Raw genomic sequence first — 23,451 nt, forward strand, 5'->3', positions numbered from 1 at the left:
CTGACGGCACAGTTCTATTGGCTGACGTTACCATTTACCCTCTGTCTGGAAAAAGAATTAGGCTGAAAATAGAATTCTCTGTAACTTCCTCATTCACCAGCACAAGGATGTAATGAAGAACAAGCTCATGGCACTAACACTCAATAAAGCAATAAACCCCCAGTATAGAGCACGTTTACTGCCAGCTCAAGGTGATTTTACTAAAGTTAGGATTCAAAGGGAATTTTAAATTCAAGGCCAGAGTAGCTGAGAGCGAAGCTGATTTAGAGAATTTTTCCAGTTTCGGCTATTTTGACCTTCAATTTGAATTCTCAGTTTAATGAATGCCTGATAATCCCTTATCCCATTATCCCCTCCCTGATAATGTGCCACTGAAGCGTCGTCTGTCTGTAGTGTCCGTGCCGCTGTGCCCAGCCTTATGTCACACTCACAATCATTATTCAATAAAGGTATTTCTTTATTTATATGTTCTTTGGAAGTCAGTGTTTTTCCCCATTTCGGAATGCTAGCTGGATGTTCCAGATAAGGAAAGACAAGAAGTGGTTGTGGTACCATCACTGGAGATGATACAGTTACTGCTAGGATTGGATCTGGTTCCATGTGTCACGGTTACTGGCCAGACCAGGGTTAGATCCCAGCCAGTTATATGGTAATTAGTACTGCTTGGATTGGATCTGGTTCCATGTGTCACGGTTAATGGCCAGACCAGGGTTCGATCCCGGCCAGTTTTATGGTAATTAGTACTGCTAGGATTGGATCTGCTTCCATGTGTCACAGTTACTGGCCAGACCAGGGTTCGATCCCGGCCAGTTATATGGTAATTAGTACTGCTTGGATTGGATCTGGTTCCATGTGTCACGGTTACTGGCCAGACCAGGGTTAGATCCCAGCCAGTTATATGGTAATTAGTACTGCTTGGATTGGATCTGGTTCCATGTGTCACGGTTACTGGCCAGACCAGGGTTCGATCCCGGCCAGTTATATGGTAATTAGTACTGCTAGGATTGGATCTGCTTCCATGTGTCACAGTTACTGGCCAGACCAGGGTTCGATCCCGGCCAGTTTTATGGTAATTAGTACTGCTAGGATTGGATCTGGTTCCATGTGTCACGGTTACTGGCCAAACCAGGGTTCGATCCCAGCCCGTTATATAATAATTAGTACTGCTAGGATTGGATCTGGTTTCATGTGTCACAGTTACTGGTCAAACCAGGGTTCGATCCCAGCCCGTTATATAATAATTAGTACTGCTAAGATTGGATCTGGTTCCATGTTTCACGGTTACTGGCCAGACCAGGGTTAGATCCCAGCCAGTTATATGGTAATTAGTACTGCTTGGATTGGATCTGGTTCCATGTGTCACGGTTACTGGCCAGACCAGGGTTAGATCCCAGCCAGTTATATGGTAATTAGTACTGCTTGGATTGGATCTGGTTCCATGTGTCACGGTTACTGGCCAGACCAGGGTTAGATCCCGGCCAGTTATATGGTAATTAGTACTGCTTGGATTGGATCTGGTTCCATGTGTCACGGTTAATGGCCAGACCAGGGTTAGATCCCGGCCAGTTATATGGTAATTAGTACTGCTAGGATTGGATCTGCTTCCATGTGTCACAGTTACTGGCCAGACCAGGGTTCGATCCCGGCCAGTTTTATGGTAATTAGTACTGCTAGGATTGGATCTGGTTCCATGTGTCACGGTTACTGGCCAAACCAGGGTTCGATCCCAGCCCGTTATATAATAATTAGTACTGCTAGGATTGGATCTGGTTCCATGTGTCACAGTTACTGGTCAAACCAGGGTTTGATCCCAGCCCGTTATATAATAATTAGTACTGCTAAGATTGGATCTGGTTCCATGTGTCACGGTTACTGGCCAGACCAGGGTTAGATCCCGGCCAGTTATATGGTAATTAGTACTGCTAGGATTGGATCTGATTCCATGTGTCACGGTTACTGGCCAGACCAGGGTTTGATCCCGTCCAGTTATATGGTAATTAGTACTGCTATGATTGGATCTGGTTCCATGTGTCACGGTTACTGGCCAGACCAGGGTTCGATCCTTGCCAGTTATATGGTAATTAGTACTGCTAGGATTGGATCTGGTTCCATGTGTCACGGTTAATGGCCAGACCAGGGTTTGATCCCGGCCAGTTATATGGTAATTAGTACTGCTAGGATTGGATCTGCTTCCATGTGTCACGGTTACTGGCCAGACCAGGGTTCGATCCTTGCCAGTTATATGGTAATTAGTACTGCTAGGATTGGATCTGGTTCCATGTGTCACGGTTACTGGACAGACCAGGGTTAGGTCTCGGCCAGTTATATGGAAATTAGTACTGCTAGGATTGGATCTGGTTCCATGTGTCACGGTTACTGGCCAGACCAGGGTTACATCCCGGCCAGTTATATGGTAATTAGTACTGCTAGGATTGGATCTGGTTCCATGTGTCACGATTAATGGCCAGACCAGGGTTCGATCCCGGCCAGTTATATAATAATTAGTACTGCTATAATTGGATCTGGCTTCATGTGTCATGGTTACTGGCCAGACCAGGGTTAGATCCCGGCCAGTTATATGGTAATTAGTACTGCTAGGATTGGATCTAGTTCCATGTGTCACGGTTACTGGCCAGACCAGGGTTTGATCCTAGCCCGTTATATAATAATTAGTACTGCTAGGATTGGATCTGGTTCCATGTGTCACAGTTACTGGCCAGACCAGGGTTCGATCCCGGCCAGTTATATAATAATTAGTACTGCTAGGATTGGATCTGGTTCCATGTGTCACGGTTACTGGACAGACCAGGGTTCGATCCCGGCCCGTTATATAATAATTAGTACTGCTAGGATTGGATCTGGCTACTTGTGTCACGGTTACTGGCCAGACCAGGGTAAGATCCCGGCCAGTTATATGGTAATTAGTACGGCTTTAATTTCTAGAATTGTTACATTAGCACAGCTGGAATAAACCCACGCCGTCTGATTACACTGAAACTAACATGTCTCATTTTTGGGTATGTGTATATTTTTAGCAGAAGTGCTTAGTCTGGTCTCAGCCACATCCCAGCTGTGTTTTACACCTTCCTTCATCATACAAAGCTTCCACGTCCGATGTTCTACTGTTCACTTTAATGTTCTCCACGGTTCACAGTTTAGTAAATAAACAGGAAAATGATGCACAGTGAAAATATTCCCCCACAGCCTGAAGGGGAACCAACACAAAGTAAGCAAACAGGTTTGGTGGGTTCCTACACAGACCATTCCAAGGGACGAGATAGATTAACTTTGTGTGTCTGATCCTGTTCTCAAATCATGTCCACCATTCTAACCAGAACTCGGCCTATTAAATATCCCAGTTTATAAAGGGTTACTGCTAATTAAAGGAACACTCGAATATGGGATGTATAAACTCACTGCACACATTACATTATGCAAAGGGCAACAGTTATCGAAATGTCCTCTTCTGAAAAGTGCTGCAAAGTTCTAAAAAAAGATTTCAAATCTTTTAGAAAATGTAACCACTACTGGACTCCTTGATGAATCTCTTCCAATTGGTCTTATCAGTGTAGAGATTTGCAAGTTGCGGTAGATATGATTACCCCATATATTTAAATTCACGACGATAGGAGCCAACAATCCACCTGTTTGTATAGTTATTTGTATGGAGTGTGTCTACAAGGTGTTTGGTGGGGGGGAGGGAGCAGGTCTTGTAAGTGGGTGCCTGGCCCACCACATACTGTCACACTCACAGCTACCCAAAACGACACTGCAAATACAGTATCCTGGGGATATCTGACTGCTTAATGATTAGACAATGTCTTTTTATAACGACATACAATACACCTATGCAACACAATAACAAGTGGAACATATAAGTGGTTATTGAGTCCCATGATATCTATAACACGGTTTGGTTTTGTTTTCATTTCATGCTATAGTGGTACTTTGTGATATATTTTGTGGCTGCTATAATGACGTGTCCTTTCTCTATAATGTGCATTAAGTTCTCTTGAGATTCAACAGCCTCTTTTTGTGTAAGAATTACTAGTGGCACAATCTGTAGAGCTTGCTCTAAACAAAAACAAAATATTCTGTTTCTATATAATAAATTATGAAACTGATTATAGAGGTGTAAATTATGGCATGGGACCTGAAACCTAGCCCATTCACTCTCTTTATCAAATCTGGAACAGAAATGCTTTGGCACCAATGGCTAGCAGTTAAACAAAAGGTATTGACTTACAGCCTAAATATCGACACAACGAGCAGGCCCAAAGCCTGGACTATAAAGACATCATGCTAGAGACTCTATTAATCATTGCATGTTCATATTTCTATAGGATGGACTGCGGGATGAAGCAGCGGAGCCAGAAATTGACATTGATGACCTCCTGGACCATTCAGCAGCTGAGCAGAAAGCAACACTGCAGGTAAAGCAATTTATAGCTCTATGGCTGCCCAGCTAGCCCAGAATGGCTAGAAATTAAACAAACACAGGACACCACTAATTCTTCTACCATAAGTTTAATCCTTAGCATGTTCCAGTGTGCGATGATTCCATGGAGCTCGAAAATCATTAAGCATCTCCCATCAGGGCGTGTAAAATGGGATATATTATCTCAGTAACGGTGACTGGAAACATGGCTATTGGGGTAAAATGGGATATATTATCTCAGTAACGGTGACTGGAAACATGGCTATTGGGGTAAAATGGGATATATTATCTCAGTAACGGTGACTGGAAACATGGCTATTTGGGGTAAAATGGGATATATTATCTCAGTAACGGTGACTGGAAACATGGCTATTGGGGTAAAATGGGATATATTATCTCAGTAACGGTGACAGGAAACATGGCTATTGGGGTAAAATGGGATATATTATCTCAGTAACGGTGACTGGAAACATGGCTATTGGGGTAAAATGGGATATATTATCTCAGTAACAGTGACAGGAAACATGGCTATTGGGGTAAAATGGGATATATTATCTCAGTAACGGTGACTGGAAACATGGCTATTGGGGTAAAATGGGATATATTATCTCAGTAACGGTGACTGGAAACATGGCTATTTGGGGTAAAATGGGATATATTATCTCAGTAACGGTGACTGGAAACATGGCTATTGGGTGTAAAATGGGATATATTATCTCAGTAACGGTGACTGGAAACATGGCTATTGGGTGTAAAATGGGATATATTATCTCAGTAACGGTGACTGGAAACATGGCTATTGGGGTAAAATGGGATATATTATCTCAGTAACAGTGACTGGAAACATGGCTATTGGGTGTAAAATGGGATATATTATCTCAGTAACGGTGACAGGAAACATGGCTATTGGGGTAAAATGGGATATATTATCTCAGTAACGGTGACTGGAAACATGGCTATTGGGGTAAATTGGGATATATTATCTCAGTAACGGTGACTGGAAACATGGCTATTTGGGGTAAAATGGGATATATTATCTCAGTAACGGTGACTGGAAACATGGCTATTGGGGTAAAATGGGATATATTATCTCAGTAACGGTGACTGGAAACATGGCTATTGGGTGTAAAATGGGATATATTATCTCAGTAACGGTGACAGGAAACATGGCTATTGGGGTAAAATGGGATATATTATCTCAGTAACGGTGACAGGAAACATGGCTATTTGGGGTAAAATGGGATATATTATCTCAGTAACGGTGACTGGAAACATGGCTATTGGGGTAAAAAGGGATATATTATCTCAGTAACGGTGACTGGAAACATGGCTATTGGGGTAAAATGGGATATATTATCTCAGTAACGGTGACTGGAAACATGGCTATTGGGGTAAAATGGGATATATTATCTCAGTAACGGTGACAGGAAACATGGCTATTGGGTGTAAAATGGGATATATTATCTCAGTAACGGTGACAGGAAACATGGCTATTTGGGGTAAAATGGGATATATTATCTCAGTAACGGTGACTGGAAACATGGCTATTGGGGTAAAATGGGATATATTATCTCAGTAACGGTGACAGGAAACATGGCTATTTGGGGTAAAATGGGATATATTATCTCAGTAACGGTGACTGGAAACATGGCTATTGGGGTAAAATGGGATATATTATCTCAGTAACGGTGACTGGAAACATGGCTATTGGGGTAAAATGGGATATATTATCTCAGTAACGGTGACTGGAAACATGGCTATTGGGTGTAAAATGGGATATATTATCTCAGTAACGGTGACTGGAAACATGGCTATTGGGGTAAAATGGGATATATTATCTCAGTAACGGTGACTGGAAACATGGCTATTGGGGTAAAATGGGATATATTATCTCAGTAACGGTGACTGGAAACATGGCTATTGGGTGTAAAATGGGATATATTATCTCAGTAACGGTGACAGGAAACATGGCTATTTGGGGTAAAATGGGATATATTATCTCAGTAACAGTGACTGGAAACATGGCTATTGGGTGTAAAATGGGATATATTATCTCAGTAACGGTGACAGGAAACATGGCTATTGGGGTAAAATGGGATATATTATCTCAGTAACGGTGACTGGAAACATGGCTATTGTGGTAAAATGGGATATATTATCTCAGTAACGGTGACTGGAAACATGGCTATTGGGGTAAAATGGGATATATTATCTCAGTAACAGTGACTGGAAACATGGCTATTGGGGTAAAATGGGATATATTATCTCAGTAACGGTGACTGGAAACATGGCTATTGGGGTAAAATGGGATATATTATCTCAGTAACGGTGACTGGAAACATGGCTATTGGGTGTAAAATGGGATATATTATCTCAGTAACGGTGACAGGAAACATGGCTATTTGGGGTAAAATGGGATATATTATCTCAGTAACGGTGACAGGAAACATGGCTATTTGGGGTAAAATGGGATATATTATCTCAGTAACAGTGACTGGAAACATGGCTATTGGGTGTAAAATGGGATATATTATCTCAGTAACGGTGACAGGAAACATGGCTATTTGGGGTAAAATGGGATATATTATCTCAGTAACGGTGACTGGAAACATGGCTATTGGGGTAAAATGGGATATATTATCTCAGTAACGGTGACTGGAAACATGGCTATTGGGTGTAAAATGGGATATATTATCTCAGTAACGGTGACAGGAAACATGGCTATTGGGTGTAAAATGGGATATATTATCTCAGTAACGGTGACTGGAAACATGGCTATTGGGGTAAAATGGGATATATTATCTCAGTAACGGTGACTGGAAACATGGCTATTGGGTGTAAAATGGGATATATTATCTCAGTAACGGTGACTGGAAACATGGCTATTGGGGTAAAATGGGATATATTATCTCAGTAACGGTGACTGGAAACATGGCTATTGGGGTAAAATGGGATATATTATCTCAGTAACGGTGACTGGAAACATGGCTATTGGGGTAAAATGGGATATATTATCTCAGTAACGGTGACTGGAAACATGGCTATTGGGGTAAAATGGGATATATTATCTCAGTAACGGTGACTGGAAACATGGCTATTGGGTGTAAAATGGGATATATTATCTCAGTAACGGTGACTGGAAACATGGCTATTGGGGTAAAATGGGATATATTATCTCAGTAACGGTGACTGGAAACATGGCTATTGGGTGTAAAATGGGATATATTATCTCAGTAACGGTGACTGGAAACATGGCTATTGGGTGTAAAATGGGATATATTATCTCAGTAACGGTGACTGGAAACATGGCTATTGGGTGTAAAATGGGATATATTATCTCAGTAACGGTGACTGGAAACATGGCTATTTGGGGTAAAATGGGATATATTATCTCAGTAACGGTGACAGGAAACATGGCTATTGGGGTAAAATGGGATATATTATCTCAGTAACGGTGACTGGAAACATGGCTATTGGGGTAAAATGGGATATATTATCTCAGTAACAGTGACTGAAAACATGGCTATTGGGTGTAAAATGGGATATATGATCTCAGTAACGGTGACTGGAAACATGGCTATTGGGGTAAAATGGGATATATTATCTCAGTAACGGTGACTGGAAACATGGCTATTGGGGTAAAATGGGATATATTATCTCAGTAACGGTGACTGGAAACATGGCTATTGGGTGTAAAATGGGATATATTATCTCAGTAACGGTGACTGGAAACATGGCTATTTGGGGTAAAATGGGATATATTATCTCAGTAACGGTGACAGGAAACATGGCTATTGGGGTAAAATGGGATATATTATCTCAGTAACGGTGACTGGAAACATGGCTATTTGGGTAAAATGGGATATATTATCTCAGTAACGGTGACCGGAAACATGGCTATTGGGGTAAAATGGGATATATTATCTCAGTAACGGTGACTGGAAACATGGCTATTGGGTGTAAAATGGGATATATTATCTCAGTAACGGTGACTGGAAACATGGCTATTGGGGTAAAATGGGATATATTATCTCAGTAACGGTGACTGGAAACATGGCTATTGGGGTAAAATGGGATATATTATCTCAGTAACGGTGACTGGAAACATGGCTATTGGGTGTAAAATGGGATATATTATCTCAGTAACGGTGACTGGAAACATGGCTATTGGGTGTAAAATGGGATATATTATCTCAGTAACGGTGACAGGAAACATGGCTATTTGGGGTAAAATGGGATATATTATCTCAGTAACAGTGACTGGAAACATGGCTATTGGGTGTAAAATGGGATATATTATCTCAGTAACGGTGACAGGAAACATGGCTATTTGGGGTAAAATGGGATATATTATCTCAGTAACGGTGACAGGAAACATGGCTATTGGGGTAAAATGGGATATATTATCTCAGTAACGGTGACTGGAAACATGGCTATTGTGGTAAAATGGGATATATTATCTCAGTAACGGTGACTGGAAACATGGCTATTGGGGTAAAATGGGATATATTATCTCAGTAACAGTGACTGGAAACATGGCTATTGGGGTAAAATGGGATATATTATCTCAGTAACGGTGACTGGAAACATGGCTATTGGGGTAAAATGGGATATATTATCTCAGTAACGGTGACTGGAAACATGGCTATTGGGTGTAAAATGGGATATATTATCTCAGTAACGGTGACAGGAAACATGGCTATTTGGGGTAAAATGGGATATATTATCTCAGTAACGGTGACTGGAAACATGGCTATTTGGGGTAAAATGGGATATATTATCTCAGTAACGGTGACTGGAAACATGGCTATTGGGGTAAAATGGGATATATTATCTCAGTAACGGTGACTGGAAACATGGCTATTGAGGTAAAATGGGATATATTATCTCAGTAACGATGACTGGAAACATGGCTATTGGGGTAAAATGGGATATATTATCTCAGTAACGGTGACCGGAAACATGGCTATTGGGGTAAAATGGGATATATTATCTCAGTAACGGTGACTGGAAACATGGCTATTGGGGTAAAATGGGATATATTATCTCAGTAACGGTGACTGGAAACATGGCTATTGAGGTAAAATGGGATATATTATCTCAGTAACGGTGACTGGAAACATGGCTATTGGGGTAAAATGGGATATATTATCTCAGTAACGGTGACTGGAAACATGGCTATTGGGGTAAAATGGGATATATTATCTCAGTAACGGTGACTGGAAACATGGCTATTGGGGTAAAATGGGATATATTATCTCAGTAATGGTGACTGGAAACATGGCTATTGGGGTAAAATGGGATATATTATCTCAGTAACGGTGACTGGAAACATGGCTATTGGGGTAAAATGGGATATATTATCTCAGTAATGGTGACTGGAAACATGGCTATTGGGGTAAAATGGGATATATTATCTCAGTAACGGTGACTGGAAACATGGCTATTGGGGTAAAATGGGATATATTATCTCAGTAACGGTGACTGGAAACATGGCTATTGAGGTAAAATGGGATATATTATCTCAGTAACGGTGACTGGAAACATGGCTATTGGGGTAAAATGGGATATTTTTTTTTTTTTTTTTTTTTAGTCAATCTTTATTTTATTAAGGCATATGCAGTGGGGTACAGAACATAGAGAGGGGAAATGCAATAGTGGTATACAGGTTAGGGTTCATACAGCGTTACTACATTTCCTGCTAGACAATGCCTAGGTTTTATTTTTATGTGTTGGTTAATCTAAGATGCAATGACTCCGCTTATAGTGATTTAAGGTACAATATACAAAAAATTAAGCAAGCTAAACGAAATATGATGTCTGCTTGGGTACAATATACAAAAAATTAAGCACGCTAAACGAAATAAGATGTCTGCTTGGGAACCTATAACAAACAGGCTTGTGTAACAAGTGAACAACAATATCAATCAGAGATCAAACTCTGAGCAATACGTGTAGCATTGGCATTTTATAATGAGACATGCGAAGTTATTAAGGCAGAAAACCACGCTTAGATGAGGAGGAGAGCGTTCCTGGTAAAGGCACTGGGTGCACGGTTTGGGCGTAGGTAACAGTGCTAGAGGTGCTGCAAAGGGGATAAACGATAGTTGTTCAGCGGTTAGTACATTACGTTCAGCTAGAATGTAGGGTGCAGTTCTTGTGTAAAGAGTCCAGGTGGGGGAGGCACGCTGTAACTTGGTGTGCCTGACGAACTCTGGGCTAGTGCCTGGGCTTATCCAATCCCTTCTGGGAGCCACTCGCTGGCCTTGTGAGTTCTTGGTACCCGGGGTGTCCGAAGCTTGTTTGCGGCGGTGTGCCAGGAATCCGGCATGTGGCGGTGCATCCCGCGGTTCAGCAGGTCAGGGAGGTGTTCCATGCCTCTAGGATTCAGGCTCGGCATGTGGATCTGGTAAGGCCCGCGGGTTGTGGAAGAGAAGGGTGTCGGCAGACCGTCGCGGTGGACAGAGGTAGGTCTTGTGTGCCGGTATCTTTGCTGCTGCTTTAGCTTATGTTGGGGCGATGTGTGGGGCCCAGTACACTTCCTCTGTGTGAGTTTCTCCCCCGCGGGAACCGCTTGGAATTTCTGTGAGCGGGTTACCTGCAGTGGGTCTCCATAGTAGCGTCTGCGGGTCACCGGTCGAATCCACCCTGTCACCGCCCTAGCTGCGTGAAGGTAGGGTATACCCCTGCCGCACAGAAGTTTATGGAATGCCGAGCACAGCCAGTCTAGGGCCTCCAAAGAGGAAGGCAGTGTATGGGTGCACGTGGATCTCCTCCGTGATCCTTCTTGGGCGGCCATTTTGGGCGCGCCTCGCTTGACTTGTGTGCCTGCCAATGTAGTATACTCGTTTACCGTCGCTCGTCCGCTTGCCTTGCGGGGACCGGGATGACCCCCACCGGTCCATAGGGGGGGGGGGGGTTCAGTGGCTAATGGTGTTTGCTGGGTTTTCTGGCTCCGGAGAGAGCGGCCGCCTCTCCCCGTCTCCATCTCCCGCAGGCCTCAGATTGATTATTGGGCTGTATGCCCCGTTCGGCGTCAGGAGGGTATCCCCCGGTTCCTCGGTGTGTCCCCGACGTGGGTAGCACACTTTGGGGGGTCTGTGGGCTATATTGCCGTCGGTTTCGCTTGTTTTGTCGCTGGCCCGCAGGGAGCCCCTTCCCTGCACGTCTGCTCGCCTCAGCGGTCAGACTCCGCCCCCCAAAATGGGATATATTATCTCAGTAACGGTGACTGGAAACATGGCTATTGGGGTAAAAAGGGATATATTATCTCAGTAACGGTGACTGTAAACATGGCTATTGGGATAAAATGGGATATATTATCTCAGTAACGGTGACTGGAAACATGGCTATTGGGGTAAAATGGGATATATTATCTCAGTAACGGTGACTGGAAACATGGCTATTTGGGGTAAAATGGGATATATTATCTCAGTAACGGTGACAGGAAACATGGCTATTGGGGTAAAATGGGATATATTATCTCAGTAACGGTGACTGGAAACATGGCTATTTGGGTAAAATGGGATATATTATCTCAGTAACGGTGACTGGAAACATGGCTATTGGGGTAAAATGGGATATATTATCTCAGTAACGGTGACTGGAAACATGGCTATTGAGGTAAAATGGGATATATTATCTCAGTAACGGTGACTGGAAACATGGCTATTGGGGTAAAATGGGATATATTATCTCAGTAACGGTGACAGGAAACATGGCTATTGGGGTAAAATGGGATATATTATCTCAGTAACGGTGACTGGAAACATGGCTATTGGGGTAAAATGGGATATATTATCTCAGTAACGGTGACTGGAAACATGGCTATTGGGGTAAAATGGGATATATTATCTCAGTAACGGTGACTGAAAACATGGCTATTGGGTGTAAAATGGGATATATTATCTCAGTAACGGTGACTGGAAACATGGCTATTGGGGTAAAATGGGATATATTATCTCAGTAACGGTGACTGGAAACATGGCTATTGGGTGTAAAATGGGATATTTTATCTCAGTAACAGTGACTGAAAACATGGCTATTGGGTGTAAAATGGGATATATTATCTCAGTAACAGTGACTGAAAACATGGCTATTGGGTGTAAAATGGGATATATTATCTCAGTAACAGTGACTGAAAACATGGCTATTGGGTGTAAAATGGGATATATTATCTCAGTAACGGTGACTGGAAACATGGCTATTGGGGTAAAATGGGATATATTATCTCAGTAACGGTGACTGGAAACATGGCTATTGGGTGTAAAATGGGATATATTATCTCAGTAACGGTGACAGGAAACATGGCTATTGGGGTAAAATGGGATATAATATCTCAGTAACGGTGACTGGAAACATGGCTATTTGGGGTAAAATGGGATATATTATCTCAGTAACAGTGACTGGAAACATGGCTATTTGGGGTAAAATGGGATATATTATCTCAGTAACGGTGACTGGAAACATGGCTATTTGGGTAAAATGGGATATATTATCTCAGTAACGGTGACTGGAAACATGGCTATTGGGTGTAAAATGGGATATATTATCTCAGTAACGGTGACTGGAAACATGGCTATTGGGGTAAAATGGGATATATTATCTCAGTAACGGTGACGGGAAACATGGCTATTTGGGGTAAAATGGGATATATTATCTCAGTAACGGTGACTGGAAACATGGCTATTGGGGTAAAATGGGATATATTATCTCAGTAACGGTGACAGAAAACATGGCTATTGGGGTAAAATGGGATATATTATCTCAGTAACGGTGACTGGAAACATGGCTATTGGGGTAAAATGGGATATATTATCTCAGTAACGGTGACAGGAAACATGGCTATTTGGGGTAAAATGGGATATATTATCTCAGTAACGGTGACTGGAAACATGGCTATTTGGGGTAAAATGGGATATATTATCTCAGTAACGGTGACTGGAAACATGGCTATTGGGGTAAAATGGGATATATTATCTCAGTAACGGTGACTGGAAACATGGCTATTTGGGGTAAAATGGGATATATTATCTCAGTAACGGTGACAGAAAACATGGCTATTGGGGTAAAATGGGATATATTATCTCAGTAACGGTGACTGGAAACATGGCTATTGGGGTAAAATGGGATATATTATCTCAGTAACGGTGACTGGAAACATGGCTATTGGGGTAAAATGGGATATATTATCTCAGTAACGGTGACAGGAAACATGGCTATTGGGGTAAAATGGGATATATTATCTCAGTAACGGTGACTGTAAACATGGCTATTGGGGTAAAAAGGGATATATTATCTCAGTAACGGTGACGGGAAACATGGCTATTTGGGGTAAAATGGGATATATTATCTCAGTAACGGTGACTGGAAACATGGCTATTGGGGTAAAATGGGATATATTATCTCAGTAACGGTGACAGAAAACATGGCTATTGGGGTAAAATGGGATATATTATCTCAGTAACGGTGACTGGAAACATGGCTATTGGGGTAAAATGGGATATATTATCTCAGTAACGGTGACAGGAAACATGGCTATTTGGGGTAAAATGGGATATATTATCTCAGTAACGGTGACTGGAAACATGGCTATTTGGGGTAAAATAGGATATATTATCTCAGTAACGGTGACTGGAAACATGGCTATTTGGGGTAAAATGGGATATATTATCTCAGTAACGGTGACGGGAAACATGGCTATTTGGGGTAAAATGGGATATATTATCTCAGTAACGGTGACTGGAAACATGGCTATTGGGGTAAAATGGGATATATTATCTCAGTAACGGTGACAGAAAACATGGCTATTGGGTAAAATGGGATATATTATCTCAGTAACGGTGACTGGAAACATGGCTATTGGGGTAAAATGGGATATATTATCTCAGTAACGGTGACAGGAAACATGGCTATTTGGGGTAAAATGGGATATATTATCTCAGTAACGGTGACTGGAAACATGGCTATTTGGGGTAAAATGGGATATATTATCTCAGTAACGGTGACTGGAAACATGGCTATTGGGGTAAAATGGGATATATTATCTCAGTAACGGTGACTGGAAACATGGCTATTTGGGGTAAAATGGGATATATTATCTCAGTAACGGTGACAGAAAACATGGCTATTGGGGTAAAATGGGATATATTATCTCAGTAACGGTGACTGGAAACATGGCTATTGGGGTAAAATGGGATATATTATCTCAGTAACGGTGACTGGAAACATGGCTATTGGGGTAAAATGGGATATATTATCTCAGTAACGGTGACAGGAAACATGGCTATTGGGGTAAAATGGGATATATTATCTCAGTAACGGTGACTGTAAACATGGCTATTGGGGTAAAAAGGGATATATTATCTCAGTAACGGTGACGGGAAACATGGCTATTTGGGGTAAAATGGGATATATTATCTCAGTAACGGTGACTGGAAACATGGCTATTGGGGTAAAATGGGATATATTATCTCAGTAACGGTGACAGAAAACATGGCTATTGGGGTAAAATGGGATATATTATCTCAGTAACGGTGACTGGAAACATGGCTATTGGGGTAAAATGGGATATATTATCTCAGTAACGGTGACAGGAAACATGGCTATTTGGGGTAAAATGGGATATATTATCTCAGTAACGGTGACTGGAAACATGGCTATTTGGGGTAAAATGGGATATATTATCTCAGTAACGGTGACTGGAAACATGGCTATTGGGGTAAAATGGGATATATTATCTCAGTAACGGTGACTGGAAACATGGCTATTTGGGGTAAAATGGGATATATTATCTCAGTAACGGTGACAGAAAACATGGCTATTGGGGTAAAATGGGATATATTATCTCAGTAACGGTGACTGGAAACATGGCTATTGGGGTAAAATGGGATATATTATCTCAGTAACGGTGACTGGAAACATGGCTATTGGGGTAAAATGGGATATATTATCTCAGTAACGGTGACAGGAAACATGGCTATTGGGGTAAAATGGGATATATTATCTCAGTAACGGTGACTGTAAACATGGCTATTGGGGTAAAAAGGGATATATTATCTCAGTAACGGTGACTGTAAACATGGCTATTGGGGTAAAATGGGATATATTATCTCAGTAACGGTGACGGGAAACATGGCTATTGGGGTAAAATGGGATATATTATCTCAGTAACAGTGACTGGAAACATGGCTATTGGGGTAAAATGGGATATATTATCTCAGTAACGGTGACTGGAAACATGGCTATTGGGGTAAAATGGGATATATTATCTCAGTAACGGTGACTGGAAACATGGCTATTGGGGTAAAATGGGATATATTATCTCAGTAACGGTGACTGGAAACATGGCTATTGGGGTAAAATGGGATATATTATCTCAGTAACGGTGACTGGAAACATGGCTATTGGGGTAAAATGGGATATATTATCTCAGTAACGGTGACTGGAAACATGGCTATTGGGGTAAAATGGGATATATTATCTCAGTAACGGTGACTGGAAACATGGCTATTGGGTGTAAAATGGGATATATTATCTCAGTAACGGTGACTGGAAACATGGCTATTTGGGGTAAAATGGGATATATTATCTCAGTAACGGTGACTGGAAACATGGCTATTGGGGTAAAATGGGATATATTATCTCAGTAACGGTGACTGGAAACATGGCTATTGGGGTAAAATGGGATATATTATCTCAGTAACGGTGACTGGAAACATGGCTATTGGGGTAAAATGGGATATATTATCTCAGTAACGGTGACAGGAAACATGGCTATTGGGGTAAAATGGGATATATTATCTCAGTAACGGTGACTGGAAACATGGCTATTGGGGTAAAATGGGATATATTATCTCAGTAACGGTGACCGGAAACATGGCTATTTGGGGTAAAATGGGATATATTATCTCAGTAACGGTGACAGGAAACATGGCTATTGGGGTAAAATGGGATATATTATCTCAGTAACGGTGACTGGAAACATGGCTATTGGGGTAAAATGGGATATATTATCTCAGTAACGGTGACTGGAAACATGGCTATTTGGGGTAAATGGGATATATTATCTCAGTAACGGTGACTGGAAACATGGCTATTTGGGGTAAAATGGGATATATTATCTCAGTAACGGTGACTGGAAACATGGCTATTGGGGTAAAATGGGATATATTATCTCAGTAACAGTGACTGAAAACATGGCTATTGGGTGTAAAATGGGATATATTATCTCAGTAACGGTGACTGGAAACATGGCTATTTGGGGTAAAATGGGATATATTATCTCAGTAACGGTGACAGGAAACATGGCTATTGGGTGTAAAATGGGATATATTATCTCAGTAACGGTGACAGGAAACATGGCTATTGGGGTAAAATGGGATATATTATCTCAGTAACGGTGACTGGAAACATGGCTATTGAGGTAAAATGGGATATATTATCTCAGTAACGGTGACTGGAAACATGGCTATTGGGGTAAAATGGGATATATTATCTCAGTAACGGTGACTGGAAACATGGCTATTTGGGTAAAATGGGATATATTATCTCAGTAACGGTGACTGGAAACATGGCTATTGGGGTAAAATGGGATATATTATCTCAGTAACGGTGACTGGAAACATGGCTATTGGGGTAAAATGGGATATATTATCTCAGTAACGGTGACTGGAAACATGGCTATTGGGGTAAAAAGGGATATATTATCTCAGTAACGGTGACTGGAAACATGGCTATTGGGGTAAAATGGGATATATTATCTCAGTAACGGTGACTGGAAACATGGCTATTTGGGGTAAAATGGGATATATTATCTCAGTAACGGTGACTGGAAACATGGCTATTGGGGTAAAATGGGATATATTATCTCAGTAACGGTGACTGGAAACATGGCTATTGGGGTAAAATGGGATATATTATCTCAGTAACGGTGACTGGAAACATGGCTATTGGGGTAAAAAGGGATATATTATCTCAGTAACGGTGACTGGAAACATGGCTATTGGGGTAAAATGGGATATATTATCTCAGTAACGGTGACTGGAAACATGGCTATTTGGGGTAAAATGGGATATATTATCTCAGTAACGGTGACTGGAAACATGGCTATTGGGGTAAAATGGGATATATTATCTCAGTAACGGTGACTGGAAACATGGCTATTGGGGTAAAAAGGGATATATTATCTCAGTAACGGTGACTGGAAACATGGCTATTGGGGTAAAATGGGATATATTATCTCAGTAACGGTGACTGGAAACATGGCTATTTGGGGTAAAATGGGATATATTATCTCAGTAACGGTGACTGGAAACATGGCTATTGGGGTAAATGGGATATATTATCTCAGTAACGGTGACTGGAAACATGGCTATTGGGGTAAAATGGGATATATTATCTCAGTAACAGTGACTGGAAACATGGCTATTGGGGTAAATGGGATATATTATCTCAGTAACGGTGACTGGAAACATGGCTATTGGGGTAAAATGGGATATATTATCTCAGTAACGGTGACTGGAAACATGGCTATTGGGTGTAAAATGGGATATATTATCTCAGTAACGGTGACAGGAAACATGGCTATTGGGTGTAAAATGGGATATATTATCTCAGTAACGGTGACTGGAAACATGGCTATTGGGTGTAAAATGGGATATATTATCTCAGTAACGGTGACTGGAAACATGGCTATTGGATGTAAAATGGGATATATTATCTCAGTAACGGTGACTGGAAACATGGCTATTGGGGTAAAATGGGATATATTATCTCAGTAACGGTGACTGGAAACATGGCTATTGGGGTAAAATGGGATATATTATCTCAGTAACGGTGACTGGAAACATGGCTATTGAGGTAAAATGGGATATATTATCTCAGTAACGGTGACTGGAAACATGGCTATTGGGGTAAAATGGGATATATTATCTCAGTAACGGTGACAGGAAACATGGCTATTTGGGGTAAAATGGGATATATTATCTCAGTAACGGTGACTGGAAACATGGCTATTGGGGTAAAATGGGATATATTATCTCAGTAACGGTGACTGGAAACATGGCTATTGGGGTAAAATGGGATATATTATCTCAGTAACGGTGACTGGAAACATGGCTATTTGGGGTAAAATGGGATATAATATCTCAGTAACGGTGACTGGAAACATGGCTATTTGGGTAAAATGGGATATATTATCTCAGTAACGGTGACTGGAAACATGGCTATTGGGGTAAAATGGGATATATTATCTCAGTAACGGTGACTGGAAACATGGCTATTGGGGTAAAATGGGATATATTATCTCAGTAACGGTGACTGGAAACATGGCTATTGGGGTAAAATGGGATATATTATCTCAGTAACAGTGACTGGAAACATGGCTATTGGGGTAAAATGGGATATATTATCTCAGTAACGGTGACTGGAAACATGGCTATTGGGGTAAATTGGGATATATTATCTCAGTAACGGTGACTGGAAACATGGCTATTGGGGTAAAATGGGATATATTATCTCAGTAACGGTGACTGGAAACATGGCTATTGGGGTAAAATGGGATATATTATCTCAGTAACGGTGACTGGAAACATGGCTATTGGGGTAAAATGGGATATATTATCTCAGTAACGGTGACTGGAAACATGGCTATTGGATGTAAAATGGGATATATTATCTCAGTAACGGTGACAGGAAACATGGCTATTGGGGTAAAATGGGATATATTATCTCAGTAACGGTGACTGGAAACATGGCTATTGGGGTAAAATGGGATATATTATCTCAGTAACGGTGACTGGAAACATGGCTATTTGGGGTAAAATGGGATATATTATCTCAGTAACGGTGACTGGAAACATGGCTATTTGGGGTAAAATGGGATATATTATCTCAGTAACGGTGACAGGAAACATGGCTATTGGGGTAAAATGGGATATATTATCTCAGTAACGGTGACTGGAAACATGGCTATTGAGGTAAAATGGGATATATTATCTCAGTAACGGTGACTGGAAACATGGCTATTGGGGTAAAATGGGATATATTATCTCAGTAACGGTGACTGGAAACATGGCTATTGGGGTAAAATGGGATATATTATCTCAGTAACGGTGACTGGAAACATGGCTATTTGGGGTAAAATGGGATATATTATCTCAGTAACGGTGACTGGAAACATGGCTATTTGGGGTAAAATGGGATATATTATCTCAGTAACGGTGACAGGAAACATGGCTATTGGGGTAAAATGGGATATATTATCTCAGTAACGGTGACTGGAAACATGGCTATTGAGGTAAAATGGGATATATTATCTCAGTAACGGTGACTGGAAACATGGCTATTGGGGTAAAATGGGATATATTATCTCAGTAACGGTGACTGGAAACATGGCTATTGGGTGTAAAATGGGATATATTATCTCAGTAACGGTGACAGGAAACATGGCTATTGTGGTAAAATGGGATATTTTATCTCAGTAACGGTGACTGGAAACATGGCTCTTGGGGTAAAATGGGATATATTATCTCAGTAACGGTGACTGGAAACATGGCTATTTGGGGTAAAATGGGATATATTATCTCAGTAACGGTGACTGGAAACATGGCTATTTGGGGTAAAATGGGATATATTATCTCAGTAACGGTGACTGGAAACATGGCTATTGGGGTAAAATGGGATATATTATCTCAGTAACGGTGACTGGAAACATGGCTATTTGGGGTAAAATGGGATATATTATCTCAGTAACAGTGACTGGAAACATGGCTATTTGGGGTAAAATGGGATATATTATCTCAGTAACGGTGACAGGAAACATGGCTATTTGGGGTAAAATGGGATATATTATCTCAGTAACAGTGACTGGAAACATGGCTATTGGGGTAAAATGGGATATATTATCTCAGTAACGGTGACTGGAAACATGGCTATTTGGGGTAAAATGGGATATATTATCTCAGTAACGGTGACTGGAAACATGGCTATTGGGGTAAAATGGGATATATTATCTCAGTAACGGTGACGGGAAACATGGCTATTTGGGGTAAAATGGGATATATTATCTCAGTAACGGTGACTGGAAACATGGCTATTGGGGTAAAATGGGATATATTATCTCAGTAACGGTGACAGAAAACATGGCTATTGGGGTAAAATGGGATATATTATCTCAGTAACAGTAACTGGAAACATGGCTATTGGGTGTAAAATGGGATATATTATCTCAGTAACGGTGACTGGAAACATGGCTATTGGGGTAAAATGGGATATATTATCTCAGTAACGGTGACAGGAAACATGGCTATTTGGTGTAAAATGGGATATATTATCTCAGTAACGGTGACTGGAAACATGGCTATTGGGTGTAAAATGGGATATATTATCTCAGTAACGGTGACTGGAAACATGGCTATTGGGGTAAAATGGGATATATTATCTCAGTAACGGTGACAGGAAACATGGCTATTTGGTGTAAAATGGGATATATTATCTCAGTAACGGTGACTGGAAACATGGCTATTGGGTGTAAAATGGGATATATTATCTCAGTAACGGTGACTGGAAACATGGCTATTGGGGTAAAATGGGATATATTATCTCAGTAACAGTGACTGGAAACATGGCTATTTGGGGTAAAATGGGATATATTATCTCAGTAACGGTGACTGGAAACATGGCTATTGGGGTAAAATGGGATATATTATCTCAGTAACGGTGACTGGAAACATGGCTATTTGGGGTAAAATGGGATATATTATCTCAGTAACGGTGACAGAAAACATGGCTATTGGGGTAAAATGGGATATATTATCTCAGTAACGGTGACTGGAAACATGGCTATTGGGGTAAAATGGGATATATTATCTCAGTAACGGTGACAGGAAACATGGCTATTGGGGTAAAATGGGATATATTATCTCAGTAACGGTGACTGGAAACATGGCTATTGGGGTAAAATAGGATATATTATCTCAGTAACGGTGACTGGAAACATGGCTATTGGGGTAAAATGGGATATATTATCTCAGTAACGGTGACTGGAAACATGGCTATTTGGGGTAAATGGGATATATTATCTCAGTAACGGTGACAGGAAACATGGCTATTGGGGTAAAATGGGATATATTATCTCAGTAACGGTGACTGGAAACATGGCTATTGGGGTAAAATGGGATATATTATCTCAGTAACGGTGACTGGAAACATGGCTATTTGGGGTAAATGGGATATATTATCTCAGTAACGGTGACTGGAAACATGGCTATTTGGGGTAAATGGGATATATTATCTCAGTAACAGTGACTAAACAAGATCTAAGCTGAGACAGAGAGACAGGAAAGAGGTGTCACGATCAGCCCTTTTTTTTTTCACTAGAAGGATCCGGGGCTCAAACGCTTTCACTTCACAACGAACACATTGCCTATAATTCAAGACTTATTTCTTTGGATATTCTTTTGACCTTACTGTTGACATTATTTTCTCTCTTTCAGGATATCCTCGAGGAGTGCACTCGGCCAATAGAAGTGAGTATCCTCGCTCTGACTAACTGCTGAGATTAAAACATAGTGAGTCTGGCTCTCATTTCACACACTGACACATCGAAGATACATAATAACAAAGTGTTTGTGATATTCAGTGATTGCATTATTCAAATACTTAATTCTCCCCGATTTATGTGATGTAAGTGAATGTATTCTGTCATTCCCCACATTCTGAGTTCCAGGGAATCACCATGGTTTCAGAGTATGGCTATTATAAGTTAGAAAACATTCACACGCCACCTGGGCACGGGAATTGTATGTGGAAAAGCACTTCCAGGGGTATCCAATAAAGTGAGAACTACAAGGATTTCAAAATTTAGCACAAAATAGTTATTTAAGTGAATTTCTCCAAGACAGTTCTGTGTTCAGTCTATTTTGGTCTGAAATTTGAATTCCCAGTGAATTGGTAATTATCAGGCTCTGTCAATGGGGATCCTGTGGTTTTGTGGGATGCTCCATATACTTCAGTGTTGCTCTATCGATGTAAAACTCACCTCCCCTCCATATTGCGGCCACTGGAACCACATTAAAATCTGTCCACTTGCAAAATATGCAAAGACCCCTGAAGGTGACATGTCCGCTGTAACCCCCCCCCCCCCCCCGTCCAACTCTTATTGTCAATATTATATCATGTAAACTGCCAAACAGCCTGATTACCCCGTCACAGACTGAGGAGGATTTCAATGTGTTTGACTTATTTGGGGAAATTGAACAGATGTGTTTTATAGTAATCACGTCCCAGTTTACGCAATAGAATGCACCTAATTTAATGTAGAATTTCATTATTCAAATTTGACTGTTATCAGAAATTTTATAGCACCATCATATCCCGCAATAAACAACGTGAAAGTATTTTTTGTAGTAATTTTTCGATGTTCCAAGACCTAATAAACAATCTCTTTTATTATATAATATTTCATCTCATCCTCTGTGTTACAGGAATTCACCACAGAGCTCTTGGATCGTCTTCAGGGATTACGCAAGATTGAAGCTCTACAGCGCAAATAATGTACGTACAGCCCTCAGCGTTCCCTCCCGCAGCATTTCTTGCTACCTTTTGTTCTGGACGTTCGGTGTTCTCCAACTTGACATATTCCCAGCAGCAGATCGCTCGAAATGCAGAATTATCATGGCGGCTCGTAGCGCTGGACAGAATATGCAATACTAACTTTAGGGAAATATCAACGCGATAAAAACAAACTGTGAGAAGAATAGAACATGCAGATTGTGCTGCTCGCCGCCCTAGGCGGGGCCCAGAGTGAACCTTCGTTTATAGAACCTTAAAGTTTGTGATGGCGGATGTAATTTAATATTGACCATCAGGACATTCTGAATAGGTAACAAACATTCAACACTTCCAAATTCCTCTCCCTTGGCGCAAAACTCACGGGGGTTTCCTCACTCCACTGTTACTGTGTATTATCTACAGTGGAGAATAAAATAAACAATGTTACACTGAATGGAATG

General features: G+C 40.9%; 1 protein-coding gene across 1 annotated transcript in view; it reads left to right on the top strand.

Annotated features, from left to right (window-relative positions):
* The window catches only part of PPP1R14D (protein phosphatase 1 regulatory inhibitor subunit 14D), a 38,953-nt gene extending 15,804 nt beyond the window's left edge, over nt 1-23,149 (top strand). Inside the window, exons 2-4 of the mRNA XM_063439530.1 lie at nt 4,344-4,433; nt 21,934-21,966; nt 22,924-23,149. Coding sequence (XP_063295600.1) covers nt 4,344-4,433; nt 21,934-21,966; nt 22,924-22,992 — 192 coding nt within the window. The 3' untranslated portion in view covers nt 22,993-23,149. The remainder of the gene's footprint in view (nt 1-4,343; nt 4,434-21,933; nt 21,967-22,923) is intronic.
* The last annotated feature ends 302 nt before the right edge of the window (nt 23,150-23,451 follow it).

Source organism: Pelobates fuscus, chromosome 13 (genome assembly GCF_036172605.1).
Source record: "Pelobates fuscus isolate aPelFus1 chromosome 13, aPelFus1.pri, whole genome shotgun sequence".
Classification (NCBI taxonomy): Eukaryota; Metazoa; Chordata; class Amphibia; order Anura; family Pelobatidae; genus Pelobates; species Pelobates fuscus.